At 43.0% G+C, this 11,675-nt stretch overlaps 2 protein-coding genes across 4 annotated transcripts in view; one reads left to right on the forward strand and one right to left on the reverse strand.

Annotated features, from left to right (window-relative positions):
- Positions 1 to 3,038, forward strand: part of LOC119268331 (ketohexokinase-like) — a 7,755-nt gene extending 4,717 nt beyond the window's left edge. Inside the window, exons 5-12 of one of the 2 annotated variants that reach the window (XM_037549937.1) lie at positions 448 to 500; positions 1,075 to 1,225; positions 1,483 to 1,599; positions 1,707 to 1,830; positions 1,971 to 2,056; positions 2,177 to 2,312; positions 2,497 to 2,549; positions 2,659 to 3,038. In XM_037549937.1, the coding sequence (XP_037405834.1) occupies positions 448 to 500; positions 1,075 to 1,225; positions 1,483 to 1,599; positions 1,707 to 1,830; positions 1,971 to 2,056; positions 2,177 to 2,312; positions 2,497 to 2,549; positions 2,659 to 2,742 (804 nt within the window). In that variant the 3' untranslated portion in view covers positions 2,743 to 3,038. Of the gene's footprint in view, positions 1 to 447; positions 501 to 1,074; positions 1,226 to 1,482; positions 1,600 to 1,706; positions 1,831 to 1,955; positions 2,057 to 2,176; positions 2,313 to 2,496; positions 2,550 to 2,658 lie in introns of both variants that reach the window. The other variant, XM_037549928.1, reaches the window with a different exon arrangement.
- Positions 3,039 to 3,641: 603 nt separating this feature from the next.
- Positions 3,642 to 6,967, reverse strand: LOC119268318. 2 transcript variants are annotated; one of them, XM_037549910.1, is made up of 4 exons: positions 6,812 to 6,967; positions 6,003 to 6,668; positions 5,370 to 5,456; positions 3,642 to 5,263 (listed from the first exon to the last, which is right to left on the reverse strand). In XM_037549910.1, the coding sequence occupies exons 2-4, from the start codon at positions 6,321 to 6,323 to the stop codon at positions 4,025 to 4,027; spliced, it is 1,647 nt and encodes a 548-aa protein (XP_037405807.1). In that variant the 5' UTR covers positions 6,324 to 6,668; positions 6,812 to 6,967; the 3' UTR covers positions 3,642 to 4,024. The 2 variants fall into 2 exon arrangements, with proteins under 2 accessions (XP_037405807.1, XP_037405814.1); XM_037549917.1 differs by lacking the exon at positions 6,812 to 6,967 and having other exon boundaries at positions 6,003 to 6,802.
- Positions 6,968 to 11,675: the final 4,708 nt, after the last annotated feature.

Here is an 11,675-nt window from a genome sequence, read left to right on the forward strand (position 1 = left end):
CGAGTGGAAATGCTCTCATAGGCAAGACACAACACTTCCTAACTGTTTCCCTAAAGTAGACATTCAGATTTGTAGCATTCTGTTTTCGGGGCTCATATATTTGTTTCTGCCACCAGGAGGATAGCAGCATCCCTTTCAGACAGTACCACTGAAATTATGGCCACTACCCAAGAATAAATAATACTCTTTTCTAGCGGATATGTCTAATACTTAAGGTGGATGGTACTAATTCTCTAGAAAAAGAAGTTACACGACCACACAATTTGTTGTGTTCAAGAAATAAAAATACATGTCGTCAATTAAACCACCCATTTTGACCATGATATGTCTTCTACAGAGTCAAAGCATTAATAGATGAGAGATGCATGTGAAATCTACATTGAAATATCAGACTGGACTTCCCTTCGATTTTTTATGTCTCATATTCTCTGTCATTCTGCTTTGCAGATCTCTGATGGTGGAAACACAACATTTGTTTATGTCATTATTGATAAGAAAACGTGAGAATATATCTTTTCTTCATCATCATTATTTAAAGGCAGCTAGTGTTTAGTTTCATGTAGTCATAACTAGGTGAGTGAAGCAGTCAACACAGCTGAATGTAGATTTGCTGGTCATCTTGTCCACTCTGCCAGTACATGTAGATAAATTTCCCAAAATAAAGTTTCCTATTTATCTGAATGCAATCTGCAGACCTTGTCATATGAACATCTTTTTCGAATATTCCTTTCTTGTTACTTCGACATGAATTCTTTTGACAACATAACATAAAATCGCTACTAAAAGGCCTCCACGGTGTTCATTCTGGATATTGCACGTTAGATCTGATATACAATTTAGAACAAACATAGGAACAAAGGACAATTATTTTTCTACACATAACCATTTTGTCATTTGCTGTCCACTTTCGTTGTTTTACTGGTTCCTGAATCAGTTTCTACATGACTGAAACTGTTAACCTTGTTTAAGAATAGGATTATGGTACACTGCTCTTATTCAACTTTTGCACTTTACTTTTATGGCATCATAAACGAATTATCATACGTATACTTATAAAACTCTTTGCATTTGTAGGAAAACCCGAACATGTATAATCACGTCAGGTTACCCTCCAATGGTTCCTGGTGACATATCAATGTCAAATTTGTCAGCTGCACTACAAGATGTAAACTTGCTATACCTAGACGGATATTCACATGAAATGGCACTATCTGTTGGTAAGCAGGTAGGTTTATTTTTTCGAGTTGTTGCAGTATTAATTCACTGATACGTACATCATATATGTTTTTGTTTTCCCACTTTGTATGTGTTGTTCAATCTTCAAAAGTCCAGGTGTATCCTTAGTGGCAAACTAATTCTTTTCCTTCTTGTTATTTAGAAGATTTAAATATAATTTCTGTATATAACTAGTATACTACAGTGACACTAGATAAAACCTGCAAGATAAATATATCCCAGTTGAGTGTGTTGCATGATGCACAGGCTGATCTGATGAAGATTCCAATACTGGTTGATGCGGAGCCAGAAAGAACAAAGACAGAACTGGAGCATCTGCTCGGCCTATCGAGTTACATTGTCTGCTCGGGTAAATTTCCAGAGGTATCGTGAGGCCATGACACATTTTAGCAGAAGTGAATATTCCTTGTATGGTACACCTTTCATTACTTCATTCACACACTAATTTCAGTGACGTCTTCTTTTTAAAGAAATGGACATCAATTTCATGCATTCCCTCAGCACTACTAGAGATCCTTGTGCAATATCCCCGTGCGAGATTCGTCATTGCAACCCTTGGAGAAAACGGGTGCATGATGCTTGAGAGGATCGAAGGTGATCAGTTTTAAAACTTTTGGTCTTGTCCTGATAAGAATAGCACCAGCAAGGATCAACATGATGTGTAATTGTGGCCTTCCATTTTATTTTATTTTCTGGTCATCCGGTACCTTCCTGAACAGATGATTCTGGAATAGATGCGGTAGATATTGGGAATGTTGCTGAGTCCTTAAGGCTTAAAGTGCATAAAGATGACAGTCTGCCAACTTGTGTATCATCCAAGGTATGAAAAAATTGACAATGTTTCTGGTCCTCACAACCATTTAATCATGTCGGGTCACCGAAATTACTGAAGAAACTGACATCTGTAAGGATTTTACCGTTTTGAAATTTATCATTCTAGTTCATGAGACTCTCTGGAAGAGGGCATGGGACTATACACGGAAGATTGCTCATAGGAACAGCAGAAAAAATCCCCGCTCCAGAGCTTGTTGACACCACCGGTTGTGGCGATGCGTTCATAGGAGCAGTGCTCTACGGTGAGGCATATCAACTTCTTCCTTCCTTATTCATGATATTATCTTTCGCATATAGGAAGAAGATTGCTATGAATAAGCCAGTAGGCGTACTGATTTCTCGCTGGCATAAGTTGAGGCCAGTTATTTTTGCTTTCAAATAGATAGATGGTGATTGTCGAAATTTCCCCCTGTTGATTCTACACAGGGCTGTGCACAGAGATGGCTCCGGAAAAGATGCTGCCTTTTGCCTGTCAAGTGGTAAAACAGTGCTCAATCTGCTAATGCCACGAAAGAAGTGGCTTTATTCCGACTGAGATGTACACTGAGAGCCTGCTTGGTTTGGTTTGGTTTGCTGTTGGTGTGGCAGGCAGGCATCAAATGCAGAGCGATCGGCGCGCGCACCGGCCTACCGTGGCGATCTGATGCCCGCTTGTCCAAGTACTTGCGTTAGGCACCCTGAAAGAATTGTGTGGAGAAAAAGGAACGGCTTGGAGAGGATGCACCATGGGAGTGGACTGAAACATGCATGCTATATGGTGCGGTACAAGTGTCATCGTAAAGAGCTCGCGTGTCGATGCCATATATGTGTGTTTGGTTGAATAAAATCCGTCCGTGATGTGGGAATTTCCTGATTTGTTAGTTCAAACAAGGCCCAAAATTTATGCAGCACATATGTGAAATTCTTGTGTTCTAGCCAAGAATTTGGCCACTTTCTGACACGACTTCATAGATACCCAGTAATCCTCACCCCTGCTTTCAGTCCTCGGTTTCACACCAACAATTCCACCTTGTCCCTTCTGTAAAAAAAAGTCGAGAGAATTTGGCCACTATATATCCTAAAACTTTCATTTTCATAGAAGAGAAGCAGGGTATCAATTACAAGAATTCATTTTCATAGAAGAGAAGCAGGGTATCAATTACAAGAATCGTACGCAAACATGCGAACAATAGCACCGCAATTCACCCACACCTACACCACGCTAAGTAGGCTAACCCCTCACAAATCGGTCACCACCTGAAGCTCCAGCATGTTCCCAGTCGTCCCAACCCGGGACAGATCGTTACATGTTGAGGTTAGCCAACACTCGCGTTTCTCTGTTTCCACAGTTCAAACCCTTGACGATCAGTAGGCATCGTATAACAGACTAGTGAATTTTTAGCACTAGTTATTCTGCACCTAGTTAAGAACCAGGAACACAATAACCAGGGAATCAAACCCTCTCCCTAGTAGCTGGAGAGTAGTCCCTAGTGATTTTTTACAGAATAACTAGTGAATAACCAGTCTAGGGAATACTCTACAGCTAAGAATCTTCATGAGGCACTCTTTTCTCCTAATAATACTATCAAGCATGCATAATCAAATGCCTCACAATGCCAGCAGGCAATCAGCATGTACCACAAACAGGCGTTTTTGGCGCTAGAATAGTATATGGCCCATAGAAATATGAGCAATAGCTAGGTAGTGGAAATTTTGCTCTTCTATTACAGTGACAAAGATTACTAGCATCTAAGGCCTCCTAATAAAAAGGCCCGTATGACTGACAGGTTAAACACCAACCCATCTAAGAAAATATCTCCACCACACAACCTAGTTAATTACTGTACAAGGAACATCTTCACCTCTCGTGTCAAGGAAACCCTACGGACCAGCTACTAGTAACATAAACGGTTTTATTGTCCACGAAGCCCACCAATGCTAAAGACGGGACAGCCTCTGACTCTGAGAGTGCTGCTTAAGCCCAGTCGTCGAGTTCAAAGTCAAATATAAGGCCTGTAGAATCCAATCCGGAAGAGTCCCTCTGATGAGCAGCTTCTAACAATAATTCATCTGCAGGGGGGCTTAGAAAACCATCAAGATGAGCTTCATCTGGACTAAGATTGCCACCATAATTCAGAGGATGCAAAGTTTGCTTAGGAGCATTTGTCTGGGTACCACCACCTGTTGTATGAATGGGCAAGCCATGCCCACTAGAAGTCATCAGGTTTACGGCTGACGCAACAGACTTGGTGTGAAGGCCCTCCTCCCCTTGGTTTGCACCGGCATCCAGAGGTTGGGGGGAAGTCCTCACAGGCTGCTGGGACCGTGAAGTACTGGTACTGTAAGCAGAATCGTCTAATACTCCCAGATCCGATGCCACACTAGCAAGTATGTCTTGCCAGCTTTGTGTGGAAACATCGATTACTGGTTCTGGCAGGAATTGTCTGCTCTCATTCATAAGCGAGGTGCACCGGGAAAGTTGAGATCCTACACCATGCACTACATTTGAGGCAGCCTGTGAAGATGGTGGCAGCTGACCTTGTTGCCCCTGAGATGCTATTGGCGCACTGAGAGATCTCTGAGGGGCACTTTTCTTGACAGTACCACTGAAAGGATTGGTTCTTTGTATAGGTTGAACTTGCTGAGATACATGGGTAGTATTAGTTCCTGGTATAGCTTGAACTGGCTGTGATACATGTGGCAATGCATTGTTCATAAGGGACGGGGTACTGATTGGAGCACTAGAACCAAATTGGTCAGCATTTCGGATTGTGTGACCTGGAGAAGCTGTCCCTACTCTTTTGAAGTTTCCACGTGAATGAATGTTTTGAGCAGTGTGGACATTGTTTGTACTTCTCCCCGCTTTTGTCGCAAGGGATGCTCTTGGTGTACTGATAGTCCGTCCTACATTCAGTGAGACTCTAACTGAAGTGTGTCTTTGTTGGTTTTGGCTCATAACATGCAGAAGAGGACTTCTGTTTGCAAAAGACGAGACTTGACACTGTATATCCTTCTTAATGGATGGTGCCATTGTTGGGTAGATGACATTCTGGCATTGTTCTGGACGAGATGCTGGAAGACTTTTAGACTTGAATGCTTGCCGCAGCTGTTTCCACTTTGATTCCTTATCCGTAGCATGACAATGATCATTAAGCTGGATACCTTTACCCCAATAATTACATGGAGCTGGGGCATCGCATACAAAACAGTGACACTGCATTTAAGAAGTAACAATGAAATGGCATAAAAAATGTACATTCTCTAATGATACTCAACTAGTGTTCACCAACAGCATCATGTAGTTAACACTTGTTACTTACCATGCTACAATGCTTCACGTGAGAAGTAGCGCTGAAGGGCAAGTTAGAACATAGATGGCGTGAATGAGGGAAGTCCCTGCACGCTACCTGCAAAAAAATGAGAACTTGTTAAGGTTAAACATCAAAGGAATGCTACTGAAGCCTGCCTACAGGTAAACTGTAGCTTCTATGGAAAGCCCTAAATTATCTTTTGTTCAATTTAACATGAATTAAAAACCACAAATATATTCATAAGCAATAAAGTCAGGTAGACATGAATTTAATATGTGTCATTAACCACAACAACAACAACAACAACAACAAAGCCTTTAGTCCCAAACAAGTTGGGGTAGGGTAGAGGTGAAACCCATAAGATCTCGCAACCAACTCATGGCTCTGGCACATGGATAGCAAGCTTCCACGCACCCCTGTCCATAGCTATTTGAAATTACTAAATTAATGCAAGCTCTCTAAACAATATCCGTGACTCGATCCAAAGTCACAGATATACATCCAACGAAATCAGCACAAGATGGTCATGCATAGTAGTACAAAGCATTTCATCTCCATACACAGTGTCAAACATAACAAGGTACTGCTTATATGGTATGAACAAAATGCATTGCTGTGGATGAAATGGAAGGAAACAAATACCGGTCCTTTCTCCCCGACTATCTGCAATTCATCGGAGCTGCTATCTCCCACACTCCCCTTGTCCTCCCCGATGGTAATTGCCTTCTCAGGGTCACCATCTAGAACCACACAATCATCGTCATCCTCATCATCACCACCACCAGGGTTGGCCTTCTTCTGTGGCGGCGAGAACTCACCCATCACCACGAGATCAAAGAAATCGTCCCCATTTGGCCCATCATCATTCAAAAGCTTCCCAACCCAGTCGTCAACTGGCTTCCTGGGCATGGGAACGTCCTCCTCGTCGGAGCTGATCTCCACAAAATCCACGACCGACCCCATCCAGCCCCCCGAACCCTAACACGGCCGCGCCCCGGGGTTGGGGCCAGATTGCCCAGATTGGCAAGAACTTGGAGGACCTCCGAGGAACCAAGAAACCCTCGCGAAGACAATGATACTAGGCGGGGAAAGGGGAGCCCAAGATGTCGTCGGCCAGCATGGATCCGGAACCAAATATGGCTCCCAAGAAACGCCTCTAGGAGAAGGTCTAGCTCGCCAGAAGGAAATCTATGGATTCTTGGCTCGGTCGGCGGTCGCCGCCGCCGCACTCAACGGTTCTGCCGCTGGAAAAGGTCCGGAATTTCGGCCGCGATTGGGGGTGAGGAAAGCGCCTGGAAGAAGGAGAACCTGGAGATAAAGCGCAGAAAATTAGAGCAGGGAAGATCGGGAGAGCATGCCCGGCCAAGAACTAGAAATGGTTCGATGGGTCGACTAGCGTAGCAGAAACGCAGGAAATAAAAGGGGAAGGAGGGGAGAGAGGGGTGCGCAACCTGAAGCAGTCCTCCCCTGGATGGAGAAGAGAAGAGAGGAAGAAGAGGGCAGGGCAGGGCAGAGCAGGCCAAGCTTAACTGCTTCTTGTATAGGAAATCTCCCGAGGGATTTCGCTTTTATTTCCGCGCTATGTTTTTCCCTTTCATTTATAACATAACAAACATCGTATTGTCGATATTCCTATGTGCCGAAGCTTTCGCAAAAAGGGTGGGCGATGAGGTCATGTCGTGGGAGGGCGACTTAACGGGTTAATGGTTGTATTGTACAGCTCACCGGGTTGGCAACGATTTGGCTTGACTTGATGCATATCGAACGACCCGCTGCTGGTCCAAGGGCCGGTTAATTTTTCAGGATTCTAAAAACTTCTCACATGATTTGCTTACCATAGAATCTGCCATCCAGTTTTTTTTTTAAGATTGTAGTTTTAGATTGTGGGTTGAGTTGTGTGCTTAAATGTTTGTACTGCCCTTAGGCAGAAATTGTTTGCCGAATTGCTAACATTTTGTTGTTTTGAACAGTTTCTTGTTGAATATGAACACAATAGCGATTTACGAATATCATAAAGTGCTAAAATATTACAACTAGAATGGTTTTAAAGTTTTGTTCATTACAAAATAGCCTCACGTGTTGAAGTCATGGTACTACAAATAGAAGGAATAATCTCAAGATACGAGATTAGGAGCAATAGCCTCACGTATTGCCGTCATGATACCATCATTTTCTGATGGTAGAGCGTTGGCTCCTTTAAGCGGTAATGGAGGAGATGCGTATGTGCAACTTGCTATAACGAATTCAATTGTGAAGACACTTGCATGCAATGACAATCATCTTTTGGATCTCCAGTTTATACTGTGGTATGCCTATGAGAATTCACCATTTCATCTTCGGAACACCAAATGTGTTTCTGATGACATTTTACAAAGAAGAATGAAGATGATTGAATGTCTCATGTCTCACCACCGAAGGATGTTGTTGAAAATCTGATACATGGTATATTGTCCTTTGTATGTTGCTACCTGTTTGGGTATCCGGAGTCCATAAAGTAATATTTATCTGCAGTAGGAGACATTAAAAGACATAAAAAATTTACAACATACCAGTTTACATAAAAGATACTACCCTGGGGGGCTGTGAAAAAATAGTATAGCGAACTATAGCATCCCTCCACACACGTGTGTCATGAACAAATCAGGGCCATTCAGAAACAACAAATGTGAACACCATATCGAAATCACGCACAGCCATAACATTTACACTTGTGTAACTTTTTCTATTCCTGTGTTGGGGCTCCAACTCCTTGGGCACAACCACTTCAACGTATGTTTCAGCTATGGCTGCAATAGCATGTTGAAAATGAGACCAAAACTTTGTTTTATTAAATATTGTGTGAGGTTCAAAGAAAGTTGGATCAATTGGTCTAATGTAATCACGGTCACGCGGTCTACACTCTCCAAAATCTTATGGAATTTTTTGTTACTGACATAACGACTATATGCAAACTCAACTGCGACATTATCAGTGATGTGACATGTACCCGCGGTCTAAAAAACTGTATTAGTGCTTATTTGGATGACATGTTGCAAGTTAACTTAAGCCAACACTTCTCAACTAACAGATAATGCTATGTGTGAAACACCAGCCTTCTCATTTTGAACATAGCGTAAAAACATTTTTGGATCTTGCTCGTTCTCTTCTACATATTGGAGGCATATACCAAGGTGTAACTTTCTTGGTGCATACGACAATCTCATACTTAACGACGCCACATCCATAGCAAAATGCAACCATGGTCTTCCATAGGGATGGATTTGTAGACATGATCAAGAATATTTGGGAGAGGCCCGCTGTTGGTCGTACACATATTCAGAGATGGAACTTTAAAATAAGGGCCATGAGGCAACACCTCTCTGGATGAGCAAAACATACCAACGGGACTTATAAAAAAGAAAAACAACGGCTCTCTACCATTATTGATGACCTCGACAAAATTGCAGAGACGCGCATCTTATCTCAACAAGAGATTGAATTAAAAAATCATAATGAGAAGATTGCCCGTCTTCTGCGAGAAGAGGAGATCAAATACTACCAGAGATCCAAAGCCGATTTCATTTTGATGGGTGATAGTAATACAAGATACTTCCAATTGGTCGCTAATGGGCGGCATAGGAAGAAATGTATTTATAGTCTCCAACAAGATGAGGGGCGGATCGAAGGTCAAGAGGAGCTCAAAAAGTATATCACCAAATACTACAAATCTCTGTTCGGAGCGCCGGCTGAAGGGAATTTCATCCTCGACGAGACCCGAACAGATGACATTCCACAAGTCACGGCAGAAGAAAACGATATCCTGACGGCACCATTCTCGAAAGAGGAGGTGAAAGCTGCGGTGTTCCAAATGGAACATAACAAAGCTCCAGGCCCAGATGGTTTCCCCGCATAATTCTATCAGAATTTCTAGGATATCATCAAGGCTGACCTTATGGAGTTGTTCAATTGTCTTCATGTCGACCGACTTGAGCTATTTAGGCTTAATTTTGGCGAGATTGTCTTGTTGCCAAAGATTAAGGAGGCTGAATGGATCCAGCAGTTCAGACCCATATGCCTCCTTAATGTCAGTTTCAAGATTTTCACCAAAGTGGCTACGAATCGGCTTAACTCGGTAGCTAACAATGTTGTTCGACCATCTCAAACGGCTTTCATGCAAGGAAGGAATATACTTGATGGCGTAGTAATCCTGCATGAGACCGTCCACGAGATGCATCGGAAAAACCTAAGTGGAGTAGTATTCAAAATTGACTTTGAAAAAGCCTATGACAAGGTCAAATGGTCTTTTCTCCAACAAGCCCTAAGGATGAAAGGTTTCTCTGAAAAATGGTGCCAATGGATCCAAAATTTTGTAACTGGAGGTAGTGTGGCCATCAAAGTCAATGATGATGTAGGTCATTACTTCCAGACAAAAAAAGGACTATAGCAGGGTGACCCCATGTCCCCAATGTTATTTAACATTGTGGCTGACATGTTGGCTATTCTGATTGAGCGCGCCAAGCAAGACAGGCAAATTGCTGGGGTAGTGCCACACCTTGTGGATGGTGGCCTCTCTGTTCTGCAATATGCTGATGACACAATACTTTTTATGGAACATGACCTGGACAAGGATTGAAACATGAAACTCCTGTTGTCAGCGTTTGAGCAAATGTCAGGTCTTAAAATTAACTTCCATAAAAGCGAAGTGTTCTACTTTGGAGAAGCCGTGGAGGCAGCGGCCGATTATGCGGACCTGTTTGGTTGCGCACTTGGCCAATTCCCGATCAAATATCTGGGAATACCTATTCATTATCGACGTCTCACCATTGCGGAGTGGAAGCATGTAGAGGAGCGGCTAGAGAAACGGTTGAGCAGTTGGAAAGGCAAGTTGCTCTCAGTTGGAGGACGACTGGTTTTGATAAACTCTGTCCTCACAAATATGGTTCTCTATATGCTTTCTTTCTTCCAACTCCCAAAAGGGGTCTTGCAAAGATTGGACTATTTTAGGTCTAGATTCTTTTGGCAAGGAGATGGTGAAAATAAAAAATACCGGCTAACCAAATGGAGCGTGGTTTGTAGGCCGAAAGACCAAGGTGGCCTTGGAATTCATGACCTGCAGGTCAAGAATGAGGCCCTACTTAGTAAATGGTTGTTCAAACTTCTTACTGAGGATGGTGTTTGGCAAACCATGCTGCGCAACAAGTATCTAGGCCAAAAGGCGGTGTCTCAGGCATATTGGAAACCTGGCGACTCACACTTTTGGGCTGGCCTAATGGCGGCAAAGAAACAACTCTTTCGCTTTGGGTCTTTTGCGATAAAGGACGGGTCAGAGATTCATTTCTGGGAAGACATCTGGCTAGGCAATGCCAGTCTCCGAGAACAATATCCAGCCTTGTACAACATTGCTCGCGATAAGAACAATACTATTGCGCAGGTGCTCAGCTCATCCCTGCCGAATATTTCATTCAGGCGGGATTTGGTTGGCGCCCGACTTATGTCATGGCATAATCTCTTATCCCTTCTGGATATGATTAACCTGACGCAAGGCCGTGATGTGTTTCGCTGGAACCTTACTACATCAGGGTCTTTCACGGTAGATTCTATGTATCGTGCACTCACGCATTCTAAGGTACCGGAGAGCAATAACAAGAAAATCTGGAAGGCAAAGATTCCACTAAAAGTTAAATATTCATGTGGTATCTTCGTAGAGGTGTTGTGCTAACCAAAGACAACCTTGCACGATGCAACTGGCCAGGAAGTAAGAAGTGTTGTTTTTGTACTCTTGAGGAGACAATCAAACACCTCTTTTTTCAATGCAAGTTTGCACGTCCTACGTGGTCAGTCATCCAAATAGCGTCAAATTTGTATCCGCCCACAAGTGTTGCCAATATTTTTGGTCATTGGTTGGACGGTATTTTAAATAGATTCAAAATGCTAATAAGGGTGGGAGCGTACGCCTTACTATGGTCGCTTTGGCTATGTAGAAACGATTTGGTTTTTAATGACAAAATTGCTTCTCCTCTGCAGGTTATTTTCCGTTGTACGCACTCGCTTCGTATGTGGTCTATGCTACAACGTGCGGAGTACCAACCGCTATTCCAGGCGGTGTGTACGCGATTGGGGCAGGTGGCTATGGAGGTTTTTACCCGACATGGGTGATAGCATAATCTCTGGATCGGTCCACCAACCGTTTCGACATAGGCATAGTGTCGGTCTATAGGACTCTACTGTTGCCGAATTCTCGGGTTTTTTTTCTTGTCAGATTTTTGATGTTTGGTTGTGTGCATCCTAGTTATGCAGAGGCCGGGTGGTACTCTAAGTGCTCTGTATCGCTTGATG

Source organism: Triticum dicoccoides, chromosome 1A, assembly GCF_002162155.2.
Source record: "Triticum dicoccoides isolate Atlit2015 ecotype Zavitan chromosome 1A, WEW_v2.0, whole genome shotgun sequence".
In the NCBI taxonomy this organism is placed as follows: Eukaryota; Viridiplantae; Streptophyta; class Magnoliopsida; order Poales; family Poaceae; genus Triticum; species Triticum dicoccoides.

Bases quoted from the DNA above. Each gene is read 5' to 3' on its own strand.
- LOC119268318 (XM_037549910.1), bottom strand. From the start codon at position 6,323: ATGGGGTCGGTCGTGGATTTTGTGGAGATCAGCTCCGACGAGGAGGAC. The intron at 5,457-6,002 runs GTATTTGTTTCC...ATTTTTTTGCAG, and splicing joins TAGTCGGGGAGAAAGGACCG to GTAGCGTGCAGGGACTTCCC. The intron at 5,264-5,369 runs GTAAGTAACAAG...TCTTAAATGCAG, and splicing joins ACGTGAAGCATTGTAGCATG to TGTCACTGTTTTGTATGCGA.